At 43.5% G+C, this 26,849-nt stretch overlaps 1 protein-coding gene across 3 annotated transcripts in view; it reads right to left on the reverse strand.

The window, feature by feature from the left end:
* The window catches only part of LOC148024833 (beta-glucosidase 25-like), a 75,757-nt gene that overhangs the window by 43,492 nt on the left and 5,416 nt on the right, over positions 1 to 26,849 (reverse strand). For 2 of the 3 annotated variants that reach the window (XM_087694494.1, XM_087694495.1), the window contains exons 4-6: positions 19,128 to 19,186; positions 18,967 to 19,042; positions 18,796 to 18,867 (exon numbers count right to left, since the gene is read on the reverse strand). In XM_087694494.1, coding sequence (XP_087550620.1) covers positions 18,796 to 18,867; positions 18,967 to 19,042; positions 19,128 to 19,186 — 207 coding nt within the window. The remainder of the gene's footprint in view (positions 1 to 18,795; positions 18,868 to 18,966; positions 19,043 to 19,127; positions 19,187 to 26,849) is intronic. The other variant, XM_087694496.1, reaches the window with a different exon arrangement.

Consider the following 26,849-nt stretch of genomic DNA (forward strand, 5'->3'; position numbering starts at 1 on the left):
ACACGGTGTTCCTTCACATTCATGCTTTGAAGGAGGAGTCTTCTTCAACGGCGGCTACCACATCTTTTGAGTAACCTTGGTTGGTGGACAATGGTCCTTCGAGTCATATGACTCCACAAGGTGATTTCTTACAGGATCTATATCCATCCGAGGGATCAATTACTATTGGTGACATTGTATCAATGCCTATTAGAGGTATTGGCACTTTGCCGTTATTGCAGGACCACACGTCGAGCATACCATTGTTATTGAGGATTCCTTTACAAGAGCTATCTTAACAACAGGTTAGGAGAAGAGAGATGTAACGTGCCCGTTCCTCAAATCGCGGGACATGTCTTAGCAGTCCATCGAGAGATATATCTAGAAGTCGCCGCCGGCACTCCCAAGGAATGACACGAGGTTTGCCAACTAGGGTCTCTCGAGTCTGCCCCGCAACGGAACTTATCTGGCCCTTTCCACTCCTTTGAGAAAAGCTCTCGACGAACCAAGACCACCCTTCCATAGGATAGACCCATTGGTCACATCCACCACGCTTTCCTCGGGGATTGTTTTAGTTATCTAATTACATACCACATTATGTTTGACACATAAAAGCAGCTTCCTTAATTGACCCGTTAATCACAGGTTCTTTTACGTAACTTAGAGCACAGACACGAAGACAAGATAAAACAAGATCAAACACTTCCTTAACTTATCTTCAGATTAATATTTATCTTCCGCCCATACAGGAGAATTAAGTGTTCCTTTATGCCTCCGCAGAAAAATCCTTCCGTCTTCCGGCAACAAACCCCGAAGGTTTATCCTACCAAGATTCCACCTTGTAACTAGTATCAAGGCCTCAAGATCCCATTTCGAGTCACGTAGAACACTTGTGTAGAGCCCAGAGGCATTGGGATTTACGGCCAGAGCCCCCACTGGCACCCAAGCGTCCTCCTACGCCAAGTAATTTCCACGGAGAGACCTCTCGCGGCGGGTTCGGTCCACATTCCCGACACAGATTCACAACCCCCTTGGATAGGGTTTGGCGGTTCGCGGGGGGTAGCTAGCGCCATCCTTCCTTAATTATCCCTTTAGGAAATCAACCACAGCTGAAGCACCCAGCTAAAAAAACAATCACTAGGAAAAACATCCCTTTTGTTTCCATGGCAATCAGTCATCTTAGACCCGGTCATGCAATCATCAAACACACCCCACTTGGGTTAACATCCAAAACCACATTAACAAACGGTTGAATGCACAACCTCTTGCTTCAAGGCATCACAATCCCATTGCATGCATAGTCAGAATTTAACTTGGATGTATCAAAACACTTGCTCAAGGGATTTACAACCTTTTCAAACAACCAAGCATAACTTGGGTCAACAATCCTTTTAGGGTTAGGTCACCAGCTTCAATTTAGCTAGGAGCGTATCCATTTGCGATAGTCCACAGCATGATCGATAAAACAATTCGCAGGCAATTATACTTATTCCTAATGCACCGGATCCCATGAAGGTCTAGGTTTCTATCCATCGGAAACTATCATTTCATGTGTTTCTTTTAGTCATGATCGCGAAGCATGAATTCTAAATGACTATTCATGCACTGAACTGGTTTAAAGGCTATTATTCTATGTGAAATAATGTGAAAACCTTATCATTTTATGTGTGTAAAAGCTATCATTTCATGCGTCTAAACTTATGCGAACTTCATACCCTACCATTTCATGCATGCAACCGAGCGCTTAGAGTAAACAAAAATCCTACGACTCGTCCTTGTTCCATGCACGTAGCTAACCCTTTTATCTCTTCCACGAGAAATAAATTAATTATAACGCTTAAAGAACCTGGGTTTGATTCGTATTCGTAGGGGCATTTATTGCGTTGGTCACTCCGCTCGCCTCTCCCACATTTCCGGTACCAACGGTAGCTTTGGCTCCTACGCTTCCCGCGATTTTCTTCTTGGGAGCCATTTCTACTCGGGATTTGGATAGTCCGAGCCTTAGCGGCCTTCAAGGTGACCGGTTCAGGAGGAAGGATCCTTTGCTGATGAGGGGGTGGCTTGAGTATGGCTCCTCAAACCGTCTTCACTATCCAACTCTCTTCCCCTCTCTTCCTCCTCTCTCTCTCTCTCTCTCTCTCTCTCTCTCTCTCTCTCCTTCCTCTCCTTTTTTTTTCATAAAAGGTAATTGTATTAATTACGAAAAAAAGGTACAAGTTTACATAATCCCTTCCTCTCTCTCTCTCTCTCTCTCTCTCTCTCTCTCTCTCTCTCTCTCTCTCTCTCTCTCTCCTTCTCCTTCTCTTCTTCTTCTCCTCCTCTTTCCCTCTTCTCTCTCTTTTTTTTCTCCCTTCCTCTTCTTCTTCTCCTCTTCTCCTCTTTCTCTCCTTCCGTCTCTTTTCTGTTCACGGAAAAAAAGAGAAGGCCATACTGCTGGGCCGCTGGACAGGTTGACGAGGCAGGGGGGTGGCACCTGCTACAAGCGGCGAGGGGAGGAAGCCCGCTGCAGAACTGGAGGGAGGCTGCTATTGCTCACGGCCAGCAGAGGGGGGGGGGGGGGGGGGGAAGGGGGGGTGGTTCCTACGGGGAGCACGGGAATATTACATCCTCTCCACCTTAGAGAAATCGAGATGTCCTCATCTCGAATGCGCTTAGGGTTCATTGATAACAAGTTATCATTGGGTTCTAAAACCTGTGGGTTAGGACCCATCATGCTTCCACTACACAACTCTGAATACTCAAATTCTCAACTTAAAATAACAACTTGCCACAACTCATAGGATTCAATAGGATTTACTCCAAGTACAAGACTTATTACCTCAAGAAGATTTTCCTAGGGTATCTAGTCATCCTCAAAGGTTACAAAAGGCTCCAAGCCTTCATCATCATGTGGTTCATAATATGAGCCAAAGGTTACAAAAGGCTCCAAGCCTTCATCATCATGTGATTCACTGATAACAAGTTATCATTGGGTTCTAAAACCTGTGGGTTAGGACCCATCATGCTTCCACTACACAACTCTGAATACTCAAATTCTCAACTTAAAATAACAACTTACCACAACTCATAGGATTCAATAGGATTTATTCCAAGTACAAGACTTATTACCTCAAGAAGATTTTCCTAGGATATCTAGTCATCCTCAAAGGTTACAAAAGGCTCCAAGCCTTCATCATCATGTGGTTCATAATATGAGCCAAAAGTAGAGTTTAGACGGCTTTGTTTGACCGCACGTTCCTGATTCTCAAGGTCCAACTCAGGACAATCTGCTTGGATGTGTCCTAGTCCATTGCAGTGGAAACATCGGCGGTTAGGGCATCTCTTACGGATGTGTCCTATCTCTCCGCACTTGTGGCACCTCTTGTCTTAATCTCGTGAGTCATCTTCATCATAGTTGCCTGATTTAAGTTCTTGGACGATTGGATTCGCTCGGAGTAATGCGTCTTGCAAGTCCATTGGGCGCATTGATTCCAATCGAGTATTTATGGGTGGATTCAACCCAGCACAAAACTTTGACACCTGTTGTGTCATATCCATTGGGGGTGCATACTTTAGGAGTGAAACAAACTTTGAATAATATAATTCAAGGGATAATCCTAGCTGCTTCAAGTCGTAGAATTCATTCATCTTTTGTGTGCGGTAGGCAGGTGGCAGATACCTCCCTCGCACAGCTTCCTTAAGCTTATTCCAAGTGACTGTCCCCTCCGAGATCGCTTGGTCTCTGCATCACTGTTCCACCAAAGTCTCGCTTCGCCTGTAAGCTTAAGTTTGGCAGGCATGGCTTGGTTAGCAGGTGCCGTTCCTGCTGCCTCAAAATAGTCCTCCATGGACTCAATCCAGATCTCGGCGTCATCTTGAACAGTCATTCCCTTGCCATCAAACTCCGGTGGCTTAATTTGCTTGAGAAGGAACTTCTTCTCTTGCATGTCAGCATTCGTGGTTGCAGAAGGTACCTGCCAATCAAGCCATACCACTTAGGTTATTTCTGTTTACAATATGTCTATGAACTGAACATTAATCAATCAAGTATCATTAAGAAGTTTTACTCTGATACCAACTGTAACGTGCCCCCCGTTCCTCAAATCGCGGGACACGTCTTAGCAGTCCATCGAGAGACATATCTAGAAGTCGCCGCCGGCACTCCCAAGGAATGACACGGGGTTTGCCAACTAGGATCTCTCGAGTCTGCCCCCCAACGGAACTTATCCGGCCGTTCCCACTAGGATCGACCTGAAGTCCGGGTTCCTAGCCAACATTGTCTAAGGTCATAGAACGACTTTTTCCTAACATTTCCCGTTAACATTTCCTTTGAGGAAAGCTCTCGGCTAACCGAGACCACCCTTCCGTAGGATAGACCCATTGGTCACATCCACCACGCTTCCCTCGGGGGTTGTTTTAGTTATCTAATTACCTACCACATTATGTTTGACACATAAAAGCAGCTTCCTTAATTAACCCATTAATCACAGGTTCTTTTACGTAACTTAGAGCACAGACACGAAGACAAGATAAAACAAGATCAAACACTTCCTTAACTTATCTTCAGATTAATGTTTATCTCCCGCCCATACAGGAGAATTAAGTGTTCCTTTTTGCCTCCACAGAAAAATCCTTCCGTCTTCCGGCAACAAACCCCGAAGGATTATCCTACCAAGATTCTGCATTGTAACTAGTATCAAGGCCTCAAGATCCCATCTCGAGTCACGTAGAACACTTGTGTAGGGCCCGGAGGCATTGGGATTTACGGCCAGAGCCCCCCACTGGCACCCAAGCGTCCTCCTACGCCAAGTAATTTCCACGGAGAGACCTCTCACGGCGGGTTCGTTCCACATTCCCGACACGGATTCACAACCCCCTTGGATAGGGTTTGGCGGTTCGCAGGGGGTAACTAGCGCCATCCTTCCTTAATTATCCCTTTAGGAAATCAACCACAGCTGAAGCACCCAGCTAAAAAGACAATCACTAGGGAAAACATCCCTTTTGTTTCCATGGCAATCAGTCATCTCAAACCCGATCATGCAATCATCAAACACACCCCACTTGGGTTAACATCCAAAACCACATTAACAAACGGTTGAATGCACAACTTCTTGCTTCAAGGCATCGCAATCCCATTGCATGCACAGTCAAAATTTAACTTGGACGTATCAAAACACTTGCTCAAGGGATTTACAACCTTTTCAAACAACCAAGCATAACTTGGGTCAACAATCATTTTAGATCTCCCCCCTCCTCTCTCTCTCTCTCTCTCTCTCTCTCTCTCTCTCTCTCTCTCTCTCTTCTCCTTCCTCTCCTTCTCTCTCACCCTCTTCTTCTCCTTCTCTTCTTCTTCTCCTCCTCTTTCCCTCTTCTCTCTCTTCTTTTTTCCCCTTCCTCTTCTTCTTCTCCTCTCTCTCCTTCCCTCTCTTTTCTGTTCACGGAAAAAAGGGGGGGCCGTACTGCTAGGCCGCTAGACAGGTTGACGGGGCAGGGGGTGACGCCTGCTGCAAGCGATGGGGTTTTGGGGAGGGGGGGGGGGCTCGCTGCAGAACCGAAGGGAGGCCGCTGTTGCTCACGGCTAGCAGGGGGGCCGCCTGCACAGAAGATGGGGGGGACCTCTGTCTGACGCCGAGAGGAGGGGACGCTGGAGGGGCCGTTGCCTCTACATCAGGCTGGAGAGGGAGTCGCCGTGCTACAACGGAGGGGAAAAAGGCGAACTGCCTACTGAAACGCGGGGTGATGCCTGCTGGGCTACTGAGCAGATCGACGAGCCCAGGGGGGTGGCGCATGCTGCAAGCGGTGGGGGAGAGCTCCCTCCTCCCGTCGTAGCCTGGGGAGGGGGAGGGGGGCTTTATAGAGGGAGGATGTATGGGGAAAGATGGCGCTCCCGCCGTCTAGGGGGGGGGGGGGGGGGAGGGGGGGGTTTCCTATGGGGAGCATGGGAATAATACAAGAGGGCTTTACAGGCTCCACTTCCCTTCTATGATGCAAGGTCCTCCGAGGCGGTCTATTGCTACACCCATTCCCACTTGTGCACCATCTATTCCATAGGTTCCCATCCGCCACTCTCTCCTCCAATGGTTCTCTTTGTCAAGAAACCATTTCTTCAATTTACACACTTTAGTTAGGGTTTCGCACTAACAGCCCCAAAAAGGACTATCACTTCATTCATTCTACCACTTCAGTCATTCTTCACCCCTCTTCCTCCGTCACTCCGACACTCTTCCCTCTTCTCTCCACTATTGCCCATACCCCTACTGGAGGACATCATAGTTCGTGGTCACCCTTCCGCTTCTCCTTCGAGCGCCCTGTTTCCTCATTATCAAGTCTATATTTGGAAGCTTCCCCCATCTTGGCAACAGGTTTCTCCAACTCCGCGTCAAATTCTTTCACACAAGCATCGATCTTCTCCAATTGACGCCATCATCCACTTTTCATTTTCATCATCTAGAGGCTCTTCACTAGTAGGCATCAACTTCCATCTATCTGGCATTTGCGTTTTGCAATTTGGAGTCCTTCCTCCAGCTAGCATCATCTTCTACAACTTGGAGTCACTTGTCTTCGCCTAATGATAACATCCACAACCTGATGTCAGTGATTTCATCTACGCTTGCAGCTCATCTCCATCAGACATTTGCATTTTCACCACTTAGGTTTCTAGGATTTGCATTTTGTTGCGGAGGCCACTCCCCAATATCAAAGGACTGCAGTTCGCTCCCTCAATAGCTAGTGATGATCTTTTTCATCCTTGATGACATCAAAGGACTTGCGTTTTGCTCAATTCACTGTGCAAATTTGTGCAAGTGCTACCGCTTGATTCAAACAAGACAATGCAATCATCTTTTGAGCTTTGGCTCCGTTGTATCAACTTCGCTTCTCATAGCATGATTCAGTGCATCATCACCATATTCTTCTTGTGTTTCTAAGTTTTTCTTCTCTCTCAGTGTTGACTGTATACACTATGTTTCTCCCCACAAACCCTACTGTATCTCTGCACCATCACATATTTTGATATGGTATCAGAGCAAACCTATTATTCTGACACCCTCATATCCCCCATCGCTTTCAAAGGGGGGACGATCTTGGTGATGCTGCAACATTGGCATACTCACCACCCTTGAATCTATGTCTTCTTTGGCCTTTCGCCACATCCAGTATTTGAGAGAAGGTGTTAGCAATCATGATTGTCATGCCTTGTCATCTCCTACTTGTGAGTCTCCATCTAAGTCAGACGAACACATTAGGAGCTCTGACATGTCTGTCATGTGTTTTGATGGAGAAGTCGCCTCTATTAGAGCCTGCCCTTTTGTGCATTTTCTTTAGTTGTCAGCTTTTTGTGTGCATTTCTAGGTCAACTTCTGCTTTTTCCAATCTAGCCTCCACCTACCGGACATTTTACTTACTGGGATTTTTTTGTGGCCTCTTGATATTTTTCTAGCATTTTATTCAGTGTAACTGGTATTAAATGCTGGTGGGCCAACATTTATGGATCTCTCAAGGGCAGGTTGGCAAATTTTGGGCATTTATGGCTATTTACAGCCAACCGTCCCCACTTGGCAGTCATTCATTCTCTCCAGTCTTTTGTCCTCCTTAGCAAGTGCACACTCCCACACTCCGTCTCCTCCGTGCTTGGTGCCGCCATCGTCATCAACCTAATCTGGTGCCCTCACTGACGCTATGAGCTACATGCATGGACTGATCGATCTCCTCCATGCTTGGTGCTACCATTGTCATTAGCCTGATCCGATGCCCTCACTGAATATGCGAGCTACATGCATGGATTGATCAGTCTCCTTCTACTTTCCCATTTGTATCAACATTCTTTCTTGTTCAGTGCACATTTCATTCTTCTTTTCTTGTAGTCTCTCTCTGTTCCTTTGTCTTTGTGTTTCTATTTCTTCCGTCATGCGTTCTCACAAGCACAATACTGTTGGAAAATGACAACCAACTATGGAGGAGAGAAAAGAGAGACAATGAGAGTGTGTTGAAGCAAAAGAGTAGAGCATACTTGTTGACTTGAAAGAATGAGAATGAAAGGTACAAGATAGGTCTAAGATAGACCTAGCTCTAACTCAACTAGAGTTAATTGACTCTAACTCTTAACTCTAAGAGTAGTGACACAACTTCTAACTTTAGTTGTGTTTACACTAATAACTGAAAAAAGAACTAAAGACTAAAACATTGGGCATTGCCCATAGAATTGGCAAATTCTAACACCCCCTTGCAATGCCAATGTGGTAAAGTACAGGAATGATCAATCATCAAAGGATAGCAAGTTTAAGGACTTGCGAAAAGTCTCAAACTTCTCACGAGATAGTGCCTTGGTGAAAACATCTACAACATTTTCCTATGTAGGAACATACATCAAGCTGATCTCTCCGCATAGCATCTCTCTATGACATAATGGCAATGCAACTCAATATGTTTCATGTGAGCATGAAACACAAGATTTCATGCCATTGCAATAGCACTCCGACTGTCAGAAAAAATGGGTGTAGGACCCTCCAATGGTAAATGTAGGTCAACCAACAATCTATGCAACCATACACATTCCATTGTTGCCGTGAAGGCTGCCCTGTACTCAGCCTCACAAGTAGAGGTAAACACTGTAGGCTATTTCTTGCTTAGCCATGAAATGCATGAACGGCCCAGAAAGAAACTGTCTGTTAGTAGACTGCCTAGTGTCTGCATCACCACCCCAGTCTGAATCAGTGTAAGCCTGTAATTGTAAGTCTCCCCCCCAGGAAATAATAATGCATATGACTAAGTACCTTGTAAGTATCTGAAGACCCACTTAACAGCTTGCCAATGTATAGTCTGTGGGCTATGCATATGCATGCTCACCTGAGTTACTGCATACTAAATGTCAAGGCGTATGTTGCAAAGATAAATCAAACAGCCAACAGCCTAGCTATAAATTGCAACAACAGACATCTCTTCACCATCATGCATAGATAGCTTTGAGCCTGGCTCCATAGGAGTGCACATAGCTTTGTAATCTTGCATATTAAACCTATGTAACAACTTATCCGCATATTGTGACTGTGACATGATGATACCATGCTGATTTTGAACGAATTGAATCCCCAAATAATAGTGTAGACAGCCCATATCTGACATAGCAAATGCATGTTTTAATTCAGCCTTGAAATCTGCAATTTTTGCTTCTAAAGGTCCAGTGAGTAGCATGTCATCTACATAAAGAATGATAGTTAGCAAGTCCCCCCCTTCATTCTTTATGTATAGAGTGGGAGCAGTTGGACTGTTTTTGAACCCTTTGTTGGCCAAATACGCATCAATTTTAGAGTACCACACACAAGGAGCCTATTTGAGACCATAAAGAGCTTTGTTTAGCTCGCATACCATGTGCTCTTTCCCCTTCACCACAAATCCAAGAGGTTGTGACACATAAACATCCTCATGCAAATCCCCATTCAAGAATGTTGTCTTAATGTCCAATTAATGTGCCTTCTGTTAGCAGATACGTCAGTTCATGGTTGAGTCTGTGCATGTCCATTGTTTCAGGGTCAAAATTTTGACTTTTTGTCTGCTGATTGGACCTGTTTTGACTACTACAACTGATTTCCAGCCTGGGCGACCATCTTTTGATCATTTTCAGCTTGTCTCCTCAACGTTCTGTTGACTGCCATTTTCATCTTCAGTTTTTTGGGCTTGTTTCAAGGCTAGGGACCTGTTATTGACCCTTCCCAATCTGCGTTTTGGTGTCTACTGCCTGCATTTTACTGATCAACACCTGTGTTTTGGTTGTTTGCTCCTGTGCAAACCTGGGCGACAGTATTTTCAAGCTGATTTTGGTTCTTTTTGGTACGTCTTCTCACTTTGAGATACACTACTCAACTTTAGATAAGATCATGTGAATCCGATTGTCGTGACCTCATCCCTACGCTCTGGTTATTGTTGATCTTTTCTCTATGTGCTTTCTTTGTTGCTTGGAACTCATGTAACCCTTGTGAGTTTGTATTTTTGGATACTTTTCTCCCTACAGATCCTTTGTCTTTCTTCATCTTCTCTGTATCTCCCTCATCATGGCTCCTCCAGCATCTCCTCCCAATGGTCAACATGCTGACATTACTTCTTCATCTACACGTGTTATGTTGGAGACTTGCTATGTTCAACTTTAGGTTTCTATGAGGATGCTATCTCTAGGTACTTCAAAGGTTCCAATTTCAGAGAGGGGTGCATTACGGCCGAAGAAAAAGTCTCACTGCTATTATTGTGGCAAGAAGTCCTCCAAAAGGACTACAAGACATTAGTAGCTTTACGCCAAGAGCAAGTGTGGACGGTGATGATGGGTGACGACTCTCTCGATGTCAAAAGTGGATGCAGTGATGGAAGTGTGTGAAAAACTACTGTAATAGTCTGTTGTACACAAGAGACAAAGAAAAGAGAGAGAGAGAGAGAGAGAGAGAGAGAAACATTGCATAAAAGAAAAGAACAACTACACAAGGAACTCAAAAGCAAAGAGATACTCAGGAAATGGAATCCATAAACCAAAATATAAGACAGTACAGAACCAATGTGAGTCACTGGCTGTGAAGGCACTAGCACCTACTCCTCTCCCTCCACTAGAATCAATCAGGTGATGAATGATCATAATGTGGAGAAGAAGCTTCAATAAATAGGCAAAAATTTGCCATAAATAATGTCAGGTCTGCCAACATTTAATGCTGATCGGCCAGCAAAAAATGCTAAAATGACCATCATAAAATGCCAAGAAAAATGCCTAAATAATCAGGATAATATCCTGGTGCCCTAGCCCACTAAGATGTACAGACTCAGCCATGAACTGACATACCTACTAACACCCTCTCTCAGATCATGGGTGAGTTTGTGGTGCCCTAGCCCACTGACATGCACAAACTCAGCCATGAACTGACATATCTGCTAACACCCTCTCTCAGATCATGGGTGAGTCTATGCATGTCAAATTATTTAGGCATTTTTCTTGGCATTTTATGATGTTCATTTTAGTATTTATTGTTGGTCGACCAGCTTTAAATGTTGGCCAACCTGACATTATTTATGGCATATTTTTGTCTATTTATTTAGGCTTCTCCTCCACATCATGATCATTCATCACCTAACTGATTTTGGTGGAGGGAGAGGAGCAGGTGCTAGTGCCAGTGCCTTCACAGTCAATGACTCACATTGGTTCTGTATTGTCTTATATCTTGGTATATGGATTCCATTTCCCAAGTATCTCTTTGTTTCTGAGTTCCTTGTGCATTATTTTTTTCTTTTGCAGTGTTTCTCTTTCTCTTTTTCTTTTCTCTCTCTTGTGTACAACAATCTATTACAATAATTTTCCACACACTTCCATCACTACATCCACTTCTAACACCTTCCAACCATAATTTGCAGCCATAACAATTACACATCTCACCATACTCATAAGGGGTGTAGGAGCAAAAGTCTCTTCATAATCTATGCCCTTCTTCTATGCATAGCCTTTTGCTACCAACCATGCTTTGTACATATCAATGGTACCATCAGCCTTGCGTTTGAGTTTAAAAACCCATTTTGTGTCAATGGCCTTCTTGCCAAGTGGTAAATCCACAATATCCCATGTAGAGTTAGTGGCAATAGAGTCTAACTCATCCTACATGGCATGCATCCAATGTACATATTGTTGAGCTTCATCAAAGGAACTAGGCTCATCATCATCCAACAGTGAGCTCATAAATACATGCTCATCACAATCATCTACTTCCGTAAAATCAGCCAAATGGGGTCCCCTTGCATCATGTGTTGCATACCTAGCAACCCTTATCATGTGTTGAGCGAAAGGAGCATCCATTTTACTCTCCTAGAGAGTTTGTAACAGCCATCTCAGGACTGTTTTTTGCTGCATTTACAGCAACCTTTTCATGTTGCACTGCATCTTCCACTCCATGTGGCAAACCATCATCAATACCCTACTGTTCAGGCCTATATGGTGCAGCAACAGCTTGCTATATTATGTCTATTCGGCCATTTACAGCAGGCACAGACTCCAAAGAAAGTGGCAAGAGACTCTCAAAGACATCACCAATGTCATGATGGCTGGCATTTGAAACTAATCATGTGAAAATGCAGCATTTTCATCAAATATGACATCCCTGCTGACAAAAAATTTCTTTCTGTGTGGGTCATACAAGCGATAGTCCTTGCTTTCCGAACTGTAGCCAGTAAATATGCATTGTACAACCTTGTCATCAAGCTTCCCATGAAGCTTTTTCAGAACATGTGCATAGGCTATGCAGCCAAACACCCAGAAGTAGTCAACCTTGGGTTTCTTGCCGAGCTTCAAACGGGGTGATCGTCTTTAGTGCCTTAGTGGGTGCGCGATTCAACACATGTTTTGTACACAGAAGGCCTTCTAACCAAAATTTATGAGGCAGCCCCTTGCTTTTGAGCATACAACGAGTCATCTCCATAAGAGTGTGATTCTTCCTTTCAACAACACCATTCTGCTAAGGAGTCATTCTAACAATGGCTTGATGCATAATGCCATGATCAAGTAAATATGTCTCAAAAGCAGGAGACATGTACTCCCTCCCCCCCTCTATCCGTGCAAAGTGTGCACTTTCAAGCCAGTTTTAGCTCAAGCTTCGCAACAAGATGTTTAAAATGCATACACGCATTAGATTTTCCTTTTAGCCCATACACCCATGTATACTGAGAGTAATCATCAATAAATGTAACAAAGTAAAGATGACCTCCAAGTACACATGTCCTCAAGAGACTACAAACATCAGAGTGAATAAGCCGTAATTTTCGGACAACACGCATTGCACCATCCTTTTTTAAGGCAAATCTATGTATCTTGCCCAAGATACATCCCTCGCGTGCATGAGGTGGAGTCTCCACTAGAGGCAATGCATCTACTATATGACACCTCTGAAGGGTCATCAAACTCCTAAAACTCATATGTCCATTGCACGCATGCCATAGCTCTGCATTCCGCATAGTGGACAATAAAGTAGTGACTATTAGAGCATCATGAGACTATGCATCATAGATATCCAACAAAAACAAACCCTTATATAGGGTCCCAGATAGCTTGAGTGCATAATCCATTTCCATGTCTCTAACAATGTTGTCATCCTCAAAGATGACCTAAAAGCCATGCTTGTTAAAAGCAAAGGTATCCAAGTGATCCTCTTTGAAGCTCCACTATCAAAATACCATGTTTGCTATGTTTCAAAAGCATTAAATGCTGAATCAGCCATTGAAGAATCATAACTGCAAGTCAAAAATGCATAGTCCTCCACAAAGTTGGCTGAAGCATCACCATCAATAGATTTGTTGTCTAATGTGTCTTGAACAATCAAACCAAAGTCATTTTTCTTCTCTTTGTCTAACCTCTTATGGCATTCATCAATACAGTGACCTGGCTTCTTGCAATAATGACATTTCCCCTTCTTCTTAGACTTTTCTATGTCTTGGACAGCCTTATTTGATGGCTGTCCAGCATCACCCTTTTTCTGCATTTTACTTGACTTTTCCTTCACCTTTGAACTTGGAAAGCATAGCCACATCCCCCGAATGCCACGCAACAGTCTTCTAAGTCTGTTCCTCTTGCAACAAGAGGCCTTCCAACTCCACAAATGTAAGGAGTTGTTGTCTCCTTCCCCCCCGGCGCCCCCCCCCCCCCCCCCCCCCCAAAGACAACATCAAAGAGGTGTGGAAACCAAGATACGACTCTTGAAGAGAGTTCAATGTGATGTTTACAAATTTAGCATCCTGAATTATCTCATCCACATTGAGCAACTGCTTGCGCAAATCCTCAATGTGAGTAAGATGATCTATCATGCTATCACCATCATCCATGTTTACATTGGCCAACTCTCTATGGAGATAAGATATTTTGGCCTCGTTACGTGCTACAAACATACGCTCAAGTACATCCCATGCTGATTTTAAGGTCTTACCAGACCAAATGTGTGGAATGATAAATCTTTTCAATGACAAGGCAATCAAAGAAAGTGCATGTGCATCTTTTAAGTCCCATCTCCTCTAATCCGCAATAGGAGGGGGAGGAGGGGCAGCAGCACCAGCAACCTATCCTCTAGTATTACGCTGAGGTGTTAGAGACGCAAGACCTCCTAGTTGTTGTAAATCACCAGCTCATAGTCCCACAAGTCCTTTGCTACAAGAAGGTTGCAGACCATAAAACTCCACAACGGGTAGTTTGATCCATCAAGTTTGTCCTCCTGAGTGAGAACACCAAGGATGTTGCCCTGATCATTAATCCCTTGATGTGCCATGTTGTCCGTAATGGACAAAAATATGTAGCCAAATACTTCTTTGCTGAAGTATAGATTGTATTCCTCAGAGTACCAAAAATCCCCTCGAGGTTATGCAACAAGTACCAAACTATCACACAAATGTCAAAGTGTGCCCCATTTGACCCAAATCAACACTCAGCCATAATAGCGAATGCACTACTGTACCACACCTGCCACGTACTGCATACCCTCAGAAATACAAATTACAGCAACTTAATACCGATTTTTACCAAAATTTACTGAATTTTTCCAAAATTTTCTGATCAATTTGACTGTAACAGCAATTAAATTTTGCTATACTACTATTTGCTACCTTGGAATGCGTGTCAAGTAAGCGCTCCAAATTTCTTCCTAAAATTTCAAAGAAATTGAATAAATTTGTACCTTACAGCTTGAATTTCTGCAGTAATGTCATCTCAAGGTGCATGCCAACAGCAAATAGCAGCTGGAATCTGCCTCGTGATATTTGTGGAAGCCTCTAGGACAAAAAGCCCAAAATTTCTTGCACAAATGTCGATGAAATTGTGCAATGTCAGTGTTTTCAATGAAGATTCACACATGAGACTGCAAATTGGGCAAAAGCCCCAAATTTTTTGTGAAAATGTCAAAGAAATTGTGAAATTTCTTCAAATTGGTTGTCAATTTTAACTTGGAGAGCGAAATTTGACAAAAGCCTCAAGTGTACTTGCTAAGCTGAAAGAAAGAGAATGAAAGGTACAAGATAGGTCTAAGATAGACCTAGCTCTAGCCAACTAGAGTTAATTGACCCTAACTCCTCTAATAGTGGTGACACAACTTATAACTCTAGTTGTGTTCACACTAAGAACTAAAAAAGAACTAAAGACTAAAACGTTGGGCACTACCCATAGAATTGGCAAATTCTAACATATATAGGGTGGCATCAACTACCACATGTGAGGCCATATGGTTTCTAAGATCATTAAGAGAGCTTGGTTGTCCTGAAAGCCATACCACTCCTCTCTTATGCGATAACTTGAGTTGAATAGACACTGCATGGAGCCCAATGTTTCATGCACACACGAAGCACATTGAGATTTAGTATCACTACACTCATGAGAAGATCTTGGACGGCACAATCACTATGGAGTGCTATAACTTGGTGGATCTCTTCAACATTCCAAATCCTAGAGCCTTATGCCATATCCATGATTTGAGAAGGGGTGTTGCCCATAGCACCTATTGGATGGGCAACCAATAGGTGGGCAGACCCCTATAATCACTGGATGGTATTAGATTTGCATAGCATCGTTGTATCTCACATCCACATGGCTTCACGTCTCAAAAAGGATATATTTGTGTACATTGTGGCTTTGCCTAGATGATGATGCCTACACTTATTGCACATTTAAATAGGACTTTTCATTTTTCATTTTTCACTTTCATGAGATCGTGAGAATATTCATTTGTACATGGATATATCTCATAGGCCGATTTGGTCTTTAGTGGAACTTTTATGTGTGTGTGTGTGTGTGCACGTGCGTTCATCTCTTTCACTCAGCATGTACATCCACTACCCCATTGCTCTCTAACAAACATTTCCCCCTCTGTCATGAAGGTCCTTGATCCAATCTCACCGATAGGTCATATGTGAAGACATGTCGTGATTCACAAGCTAACGCTTATTTAATGAAGAAACAAAAGGCAATGTTATCTACCTGGTATGAGTTAGCATCCCTTGACAAGATGACCTTTAACATCTTCCATGTGTAAAGTATGATCTCTTCTATATTAGCCTTCATCCCTATAGTGTGGAACACTAGCACATGGGAGAAGCTTGTGCCCATGATAGTGGAGTACGACGCATGCTATAAGGAGACTAGTGCTTGCAGTGCCAGGATTGCTAGTTGGGCTTTCATCTTTTCTTTGAGAGGAAATTTTAAGCACTTTTGTAGTTAGTATATCATCAAGTGGTAGCAATCAAAAGTAGAAGAAAGGTAAGAAATATAAGGAAGAACTTAAGAAGCAAGACAATAATTCCAATGATTATCCTAAGTGTTTGCATTGTGGGAAGACAACCTCGTCAATAGTTGGTTAAACATGTCATAGTTCCTAAAAAGCTACTTTTTTCTTCATCCTCTAGATTCTACTATGATTGATCTGCATTGGCCATGACAACGGAGTAGGTCTTTGTCCATCTCTATGAGATGGATAACACCAAGTAGATAACATTGCCTTTTGCTTTTTCATTGAAGAAGCCTTGCCTTGTGAATCACGACATGTCTTCACATATGACCTATCGGTGAGATTGAATCAAGGACCTTCATGACAGAGGGGAAAATGTTTGTTAGAGATTGATAAAGACCTACTCCGTTGTCATGGCCAATGTAGATCAGTCATAGTAGAACCTAGAGGATGAAGAAAAAAGTAGCTCTTTAGAAACTATGACATGTTTAACCAACTACTAACGAGGTTGTCTTCCCACAGTGCAAACACTTAGGATAATCATTGGAATTATTGTCCTACTTCTTCAGTTCTCCTTTATATTTCTTACCTTTCTTCTACTTTTGATTGCTACCACTTAATGATATACTGACTACAAAAGTGCTTAAATATTTCTCTCAAAGAAAAGATGAAAGCCCAACTAGCAATCCTAGCACTGCAAGCACTAGTCTCCTTATGGCATGCGTCCTACTCCAATATCATGGGCACAAGCTCCTCCCATATGCTAGTGTTCTATACTATAGGGATGAAGGCTAATATAGAAGAGATCATACTTTACACATGGAAGATGTTAAAGGTCATCTTGCCAAGGGATGCTAACTCATACCATATCTCCTCCATCTTATTGATGTGATCCTTCATAGTTGGCGAGTTGGCAACTGACATTTGATGTAACCACATCCCAAGAGTCATGCAATGGGCAAGGCTGCAAACATGGTAAAGGGATGCAAGTCGGGTCCACACATCAGCCATGGACTGAATTCTTCTCACATGCACAAGGGCTGAATCATGACAGCTCATCTATGGAGAAGACTCAGCTCTAGAGTTGAGCCATCCTAGAGGGTGGCTTGATTGGTAAATTGGAGTGTTGACGAAGTACGATAACGCAAAAGTATCTTGGATGCACTCCACCTTGCAAGACCACAAGGCTATCCTGGGAACAGAAGAAAGTGCACACACCTGTACAAATGGTCCCATGATAGCTAGGCCAGGTCCCTCCTTACCACCGAGGGTAGAAACACAAAGTGAATGGAGTGGAGACAATCTGATACTCCATCCAATTTCTGAACTCTTTGATCTTTGAGGCAATCCTCTCAATCTTCTTGATCGTGATGGTCTTCACTACAATCGTCTTGATCTCAATAATTGTCACGCTACCCTTCATGATCTCAATCGTTGCTACATCAGTCCTCACCGTCTCTGTTGGATTGATGGTCCACTCAACCTTGCCAATCGTACCGGTCAGCCATATTTCATTGTCCTTCAAAGAGCAAGCAAACAAAAATACAAGAGAAACACAAATAATTGCTGCATTCCGATGACTCTGGAAGATGAAAAGGCTTGCTACAAAGGCTAAGGAAAGAGGGCAGCTGAGTGTAGAAGGGTTATCAGCTCCAGAGATGAAAAAATCGTCACTGGAAGGCTTGCACTTTGATATCACCTTGCTGTACAAAGACCTCATAGGGCTGCAAACACAACAAACCTGGTGTTATAACAGCAATTTGATGTGAACTCCCCTTCAAACCTGCTCCAGCTCTTCTCATTTGGCAACAATACCATGTGAGAGTGCAGAATGGTAGAAGATTGTGAACACAGAGAAAGAAGGGAAGATGAAGATGAAATAAATGCAGAGAATGATATAAAGAAACTGCACTGTCCTGAAAAAGGAGGCTGAATATGAGACTGTGCTGATCAGCCCCTGCTCGCTGCCGGTATGCATCCATGAGGACACTGGAATGGGCAGTGACTGCTGCAAAAGCAGGCTGAAAGCAAGAAAGTGGAGGCAAAAGCAAAATGCTGCCTGCACGAACAGTGTGAACAGGCTGCCATAAATACAATCAGGCTGATGCACTGAGAAATGCAATGCCAAACAGTCAGAGCTCCTCTGTCTTTGTCAAACTTTGACAGAGCTCACAACTAGTGGTGTAAGGAGCAATGATTGATGACGACAATCTGAGGTGGAGTGAGATGTCTTGCCACAGTAGGTGCACCTAGTGTTTGGTGCTGCATACTATGGAAGAGAAGCCATAGCACCAGTGTGGCAAACTTGCAATGAGAAGGTGGGAGGGAGCAAAAGCAGTCCAGAGAAAGAGGATCTTTACAGTCTTTACCTTATTGAGCACCTCTATTTGGATACATGTAAAAATGGTCAACTCCTATATTGATTTGACTCTCTGTCATTTTCCATTTGAGAAACTTACATATTTAGCTTATGAGTTGCATGTTTGAATACAAGTTTTGCACAGAGAAGAAAGTTATGCATCACTTCAAATTATTCAACTGACCGTTGAGAAAGGAGGAAAACAAAAAGGAACCGTTTCACATTTTGCAAATTTGAAATCTGCAAAAAACAATGCTCTCTTACCATTTTCAAGTAGGTGATCAATTAAACTATTGTAAAATGACACACCATCCAAATTCAATTCTTCACTTCCATCTATGACAGGCCCAGACGCATTTGTGAGGATACTGTCCAAGGATTTTAATTGTCTGCGTGCAATATTTTCAGTGAACCTGATATGAAATTAAGCTTGACCTGGAAATAAACGAGGCCAGGCGATAGAAAAACGATACGCATCAACTCCCAACTGTTTCATCAGTCGAATATCTTCCTGTAACATGAAACAGAGAAAACACATAAGCATTGCACAAACAAAAATAGGAAAAAGACAGAGAACTTTGTTTAGCTGTCATGACCTTATAAAGATGGTAGTGATTGCATGCAATATCTCCTGTACTTCCATCGTATATGTTTCCTGCATCATAACTCAATCTACCTTCATGTCAGAACTGATTTTTTTTGGTTATGACAGGAACATCCATCCAAGAAAGCAGCACAAAAATATTATCGCTATCAAGCGAATGTAAGAACGATGATTTTGAGATAGTCTCATACATTGTAAGAATTGTAAGAGCAAACATTAGTGATTCATTAAAGTAGACATATAACAATCTCCCTGCCTTAATATCATCTAACCACAATTAAGACCTAGTAGAACCAACCTCAAGAAATTTAAGAAAACAGTACTTCATGTCCCATTGGTGTCATCAATTAGATACGTGTGCTGAAGCTCTATCTGTTCAAATAGTTAAATGTTACTCTAACAGCAGTCGTAACGGCCTTCCTCAAGGCACATAGGATTTTAAGGGATGGGAAGAAATGAACCAACCTCAAGGAATTTATGAAAACAGTACTTTGTGTCCCATTGATGTCATCAATTTAGCTTCATCTACCCAAATAGTTAAATGCTACTCTAACAGCACTTGTAACCGCCTTCCTCTGGGCATGTACGATTTTGAGGGATGGGGACGAACCCTTTTGGAAATTTTAATTTATTTGGCTTATTGATCCAAACTTTTCTCTCCTCACCAACCTCCGGTACACACATTAAGTTCATTCTTAGGTTCCTCTCCTCACAAACCTTTGGTACACATTTTATTTGCATTCTTAGGTAGTCCTTCCATTGTCGATTCCTGCTTCTTGCGACAAGTGGTGGCTGCTCAAAAACCAAGTCATTCAATACATTTCCCCTACTTCATTCCTATTTGGGTTTCCATTTATAGCCCCAAAAGGGCTTTATGTGGATCATTATTTAGTGTCGGGTCACCACTCTCGAGAGTCTAGGAGCCACTGATAGACTTCAGTGGGCACCACTCAAGACAGTCTATGCCTATAAATGTGGCACTAACTTCCCTCATTCTTCATCCCACACATTCATTCCTTTTGACACTGTCACTCTCTTCCATTTACTTCTCTCCATCCTCTCCACTACTGTTCATACCTTGCAAAGGGAACATTACGGTTCGTGGCTTCTGCATCCATCTTCACTTCGTGTTTTGCAGTCTACATCCTCTAACCTCTACCCATCTCACCTGGCCTCATCATTAGGCTTGCACTTGCAGCAGTTCCAGGCAGTCTACAGCAGGTTACACCCTCTTTATCAACCCTTCATCAGATACCTACGTTTTTGTGCTTTCTTCACTCCTAAAGGGCTGCCCAATTATCGCCCATCTGCAACCACTTACATAGAGAGATCTTCATCAGATATTCTTGTATTTTCTTCTCTAGTTGGCTGCCCAATAGTCACCTATAGTAGCCATCATCTCAAAGAGATTTCAGCATATCCTTCATCTCTAACAGCTCCTAAGGACTGTGTTTCGCTCCCTCTACAGCTGGCTGTCCTATCTTTCACCCTTCAGCATTCACCCTCGATATCCTACTACTAGAGGACTACTTTTCGCTCCCTTCATTGTGCATATTCCCTACAGATGCTACTGCCTAATTCAGACAGGACAATGCATTAACTTCAAAGCTTCGGCTCGACTATGTCAGCTTGATTTACTTAGCATGCTTCAGTAATTCATCATTGATCTTCTTCTTTTGTGTTTTTTGAGTTTCTCTTTTCTCTGAGTGTTTGTTGTACACACTCAGCACTCACTTTTTGACATGGACTCCCATTTATCTCATATATAAAGTCACTTCCCACTTTCCTAACTTTTCTTTGCAAGATAAACATTGCCTTTTTAGCATACTATAGTGCATGCTCCCAATAGTAAGCTTGCTGAGCTAGTAACCTACAGACCCAAGTTCAACACATATTTCCTTTTTACTCCCTACAACTAGATGACACATCCAAAAACTGTGAACTCTTGATCTCATGGTCCCTTGCAAATTTGCAATCCACAATACAATAGCACAGAAATTATTGTATATGCCTCTTGAAACTGGCCATTAGGAACCCAAAGGACAATAAACCCTAGATTTGCAAACACATGGCAACATAATAGTAATCAAATAAAATAATAATACTCATAAAAGGAAGCTAGAATGCTCCTATACAAGCAAGTGGCACCTATTGAACCCAAGCTTGGCACCCCTTTTGGTATTTCTTTAAATTACTAAAGTGGCTGCCCAAACTGGACAAACTACTATTTACAGCAAGTTTCAAACAACATGCTTGATTTACGAATACGCACTAGCCTTCACACCACAATTATTCGACTACATTCCGAACCCGGATACATTGAAAGCCCATTTGTGGAAATATATTCCATATGTAGGCATTGCCTACTATACATTAAATGTTACGGCAGTAATTTAATACCACTTTGTGTCCCAAATCAAGAAGCAATCATTCCAATGGCTCTCCACCACTAACCCCTTAATCCATTCCACTCTCTCTCTCAAACTGAAACCGGCCTTCTGCTTCAGATAGGGTGGTAAATAACCTGATTAAGCACTATTTACAACAATGAACAAATCCACAAAACTGAAATGCACGCTTTACCATTTTATCTTGGACATTGGACACCCTGTTGGCCCCAAAACGGATACCCCTTTCGGTATTTATTTAACTTAATTGAAGGAGAAGATGTACAATGAGATTCTCCCAATCCCTTTCAGTATTCCAACTTCCTTGCTGTCCAAAATGACTAGCAAGTCTTCAATCTGATTTTCCCCTTCATTCGGGCAATCAATTGACCATCACCCGCTTTGATAGAGATGGAATATTCTCCAAATTCATTGATTTGTTGGTCCCTCCACTTGAATTTGACTGAAAACGGCTTTAGTCCTATTGAATCCAAGTCTTGGAGACTCCAATTTCTGGTACGCCTCTCGAGTTTGCTGTTAAACCCTAATTTCTGCCTGTAAATTAGGGTTTACAGCAAAGAAATCCAAAATTTCTCAGCCTCTAGTGATCTCAATGGCCTAATCTTTGGAGCAAGGCTGTAGAAAGGTTGGGAGATGAGAGAGAATGCTGAAGAGAGAGAAAATTCAGACTTTCTTCACGAAGAACTGAAGAAAATCTATCATTTACTGCTGCTGCCTTGTCTCAATAGCTTGTAGACGCAAAGAATTGAAGAAAATCAGTCGCTTACTGCTACTGCCCTATCTCAACAGCCTGTAGATGTTATTTGTTGTTGATTGGTCTTAACTACCCCTGGCTACCTCAGAAGGTCCTCCAATGGCTGCAAATCAAACCAACTGCATCTCCTCCCTCTCTCTTACAGGCTAAATACACTTAAATGCATCTCTCCAGCCTCTACAAACGTTTTTCAATCTTGCATGGGCATTTTTTATAAGTGGCAACCTTCCAAATGGTTTTCCCAGCATTATCTATGATTAAATTTTAATTTTCAATCCTTAAATACTGAAAATTAATCTAATAATTATTTCGATGCCATGAAATATCAAACTGGCCAATAATTAAATTGGCTAGGCAACTTCCATTCCTGAGCGTCTCTGCACCATCTTTGACCATCAGATTGTTAGACAGTCATTTCCTAGACAGTCGTACAGCCACAATGCCACGTCAACAGAGTACAACAAAGTGACACGTCAGCAGGCAGTACAGTGCCACATCAGCGCAGAGGACACGTCAGTAGTCGGACATTGCAGTTATGTAGTCGGTCAGTTTTTTGCATTATTTTATTCAGTCGGCTGCATTTAATGCAGCTGACCTGCTGCTGGCATTATTTTCTTGACTGACTATTTATAGTCAGATTGTGGCATACTCTTGGTCATTATTCTGATCTTGAGATCTGTCAGAGTTGGTCTACTGAGACTGACCGCCCTCAGACTGACAGAGATCAAGGTCTTGAAGGCAGAAACACACGCAGATATTTCCTCTGTCCCCATGTACATTTCTGCACTCCTATATAGCATACTACACTGCAAATTTCCTGGATTTCACTGTCTCCTTTTCTCTCTCCCTCGTCTCTCTGTGTTCACTCTCTCTCAGTCTTTGTCCTACGCTTTCGCATCGCTGCACTCTGACATGGAATCAGAGCGGTGAAAACAAACTGGCTGATTGAAGAACCTACCTGAAGAAGAGATTTCAGAGGGACACAAGGCTGCGTTTTCAGCGTTCAAGGGCGAGCAGGAGGGCTGCGCATCGGAACAAGGCTGAAGCAAGCGTGGGCGTGCGGGAAAGGAGTCCAACTGGTGAATTTGCTGCAGGTTGTTGCTATTTGAAGGGGAGGAAGACTGTGTTTTAGGTCTTCCATTGCAGATTTTATCTTTTCATTGCCTCTGGCGGGTGAAGAAGGTTCGGGCAGCAGAGGAAACAGCCCTAATAGGCTGCGTTTACACAGTCAGAGGGGGCTGATTTTGTGTTTGTGCAAGCACTGCAGGTGAACATGTCTTCAAAGACTGACTTGGAGTTCCAGGCGATCATGGACACGAAGGTGCCTATTCTACCGGCTCTTCCATCAGATCGGAAGCTTGATGGTGACAATTACTGCATTTGGCGCGTGATGATGTTGGCCATTCTGGAGTCTTATGATTTGGCGGAGCTTGTGATGGAGGAGATCAATTGGTCGTCGGTGATAGATGAGTCCAACCTCTCTTCCAGTGCTCGTGCGCAGAGTTGACCAAAGCTCGGTCTCATTGGGACAAACTGAATGCCAAGATTCATTATTTTCTTTTTCTGTCTTACACTACAGTTGTGATAGCCCACATCGAGCACTTGACAGTGGCTCAAGAGATATAGCTGGAGCTCGACCAGATATATAACCGGATGACCCTGATGAAGAGAGTTTCTTTGGAGGTGCAGATGCAGACCTTATCTGTGAATAAGTCTTCTTCGCTTCGGCAGCTTCAAATGCAGGTTCAAAATGCGGGGAAGTCTATTTCCTCCAAAGACCCATTGTTGTCCCAGTTCCCACCACGATTCGGTACCTTTTATTCCGCTCTTATTGCATCAAGGTAGGAGTCGACTCTTCGGTGGGAAGAGTTGGTTCCTATGGTCTTGGACCAAGAGGAACAGTTGAAGGGACAGAATGCTTCCAAATCGGAGGCACTGGTTGGTCACACCTCTCACAAGAAGGGGAAGAACCAAAAGAAGGAGGAGGACAACAAATCCAAGAAGGACAAGGAGAAGGAATCAACTTGCCATATTTGTATTAAGACCGGTCATTGGAAGAAGGATTGCCCCGACAAAGACAAAAAGGACACCAAGAAGAGGACACAAAGGATTCTAGAGCGGTGGCTGTACCCTCATCAACTACTTTACTACACTTAGCAGTCATTGAGGACTCTACACCGAAGACTTCTGATGCTGCGATGATAGCTCCCCAGGCTCGAGAATGGATCATGGACAATGGAGCCTCATGGCACATGACTCCTCTCGTTGGTGTTGCCCATTTGCGACCTTCGCATGGGAAGATTCTCATTGGAGAGAGCTTTTCTGTGTCTATTGCTGCACAGGATGAGATGCAACTTATTCCAAATGGACGTGGTGGTACCCACACTTCCGAGGTGTTGCATGTGCCAGGCTTGGGGTATCATTTACTTTCGGTCCATAAGATTTGTGCTCTTGGCCTCTTTGTGAAGTTTGACAGTGATACTGTTCGAGTTCTTGATCGTGGATTGAGGAAGGTTCTCTCTGCAGGGTATGAGGAGAATGGCATCTACAAATTGAAGTCTTCTACAGCTCTTACCTCTCTTCTTCTTATCTCTCAGCCATAGTCCGAGCTATGGCATGCTCGGTTTGGCCACCTGAACTATGAGTACCTTCGGAAGGAGTCATGAGGATCGTTTGTATCCGAGGTTTGCCGGATATAGTGGTAAGCCATCAGCCATGTGTCTCCTGCATTCATGGGAAACAGCATTGGGATGCGATTCCCACCAAAGCTTCGAGGTGGTCTACTTCACCTATGGAGCTTGTATCTACGGATCTATGTGGCCCGATGAGGACCAAGTCCTTGAAGGGGAGCTTAATGTTGATCGTAGATGACTACAGTAGGATGACATGGGCCTATTTCTTGCCATTGAAGTCAGGGGCTTTCTCTCACTTCAAGGATTGGCTTCTCTTTGAGGAGAACCGATCTGGCAGGCGACTGAAGACCTTGCGTTCAGACAAGGGCGGTGAATTTATGTATAATTTTTCTCGTTTTTGTGCAAATAGAGGCATTCACCAGGAGTTTGCTAACACCAACACTCCTCAAGAGAATGGCATTTTGGAGCGGAAGAACCAAAGTGTGATCGAGATGGCGCACACCATGATGGAGCACCGACAGACACCTTAGTTTCTGTGGGCCGAGGCAATGGCTACCACAGTTCACATCCTCAATTGATCTCCCACTTCGGCCATTGACTGGATGACACCTTTTGAGGCTTACTTTGGGACCAAGCCTGATGTCTCATATTTCAGGATCTTTGGGTGTGACGCCTATGTGCACATCCTGAAGCCACAACATGACAAGTTCAAGGCGGCTTTCTTATGATAGGTTTTTGTTGGCTACAACTCTCAATCCCAAGGTTATCGTCTATTTGATCCCGTTAAGCGGGATGTCTACACGAGCCGAGATGTGCGGTTCTCGTGGAAGTTCCGACTATAAAGGAGGTGAGGAACACCCCGTCCTTGGAGATCCAGGCGAGAGTTGAGCTCTCGAGACAGTTCCTTTGGAGCCCGAGCCTCTTGATGGAGATTCTTCTTCTAATTCAGAGTCTTCTCTTCCACTGGCCACCGCAATAGAGCTTCCGCCAGTGGATATTCCCAAGTCTTCAGCAGATAGAGAGCGACGGGAAGAGGTCCGGCCTCCTCCTCGTTGGGCCCGTGACAACCTTCGAGATTCAAGGATCGAGGGGGTCCCTACAGAGTGGGAACCGCAGGATGGACCGCGGAGGTCACGGAGGAACCAGGCACATTCTACGGAGCTTGTTTGCTCTAACTATTATTTGATGACCCGTGTTATGGAGGATCGTGAGCCCACTTCAGTGAAGGAGGCAGTCTGATTGGCGAAAGGCTATGGAAGGCGAGCTAAAGACTCTTGAGAGGAATGGTACTTGGTCTCTTGTGCCTCGTCCCTCTCACAAGAAGGTGAATGGTGTCAAGTCGGTCTTCAAGTCCAAGTCCCTTATGCAGTCGGTCAGTGTTTTGAATTATTTTATTCAATCGGCTGCATTAAACCTGCTGCTGGCATTATTTCCTTGCCTGACTATTTATAGTCAGATTGTGGCACACTCTTGGTCATTATTCTAATCTTGAGATCTGTCAAAGTTGGTCTACTAAGACTAACTGCGCTCAGGCTAACGGAGGTCGAGGTCTTCAAGGCGGAGACACACGCAGATATTTCCTCTGCCCCCGTGTATATTTCTGCACTCCTATACAGCATACTACATTGCAGATTTCCTGCATTTCACTCTCTCCTTTTCTCTCTCCCTCCTCTCTGTGCTTACTCTCTCTCAATCTTTGTTCTACGCTTCTACATCGCTGCACTCTGACACAGATTCTGACACAGATTGGTGTTAGGTATCATTAAATGTCACTTCTCTAGTGTCACCAACTGACACTTATGGCCAAATGAATGACCTAGGCCTGCAACTAACACTAGATACCACCAAGTACCTGTGCGGCATAACTTACAGCAACTTTTACCTTTGACATCCCGTGATTTCCTTAGGTCCCGGGCTCG

This window comes from Lygodium microphyllum, chromosome 15, assembly GCF_053477565.2.
Source record: "Lygodium microphyllum isolate KBCC chromosome 15, Lygodium_microphyllum_v1.1.10, whole genome shotgun sequence".
NCBI classification, from domain to species: domain Eukaryota; kingdom Viridiplantae; phylum Streptophyta; class Polypodiopsida; order Schizaeales; family Lygodiaceae; genus Lygodium; species Lygodium microphyllum.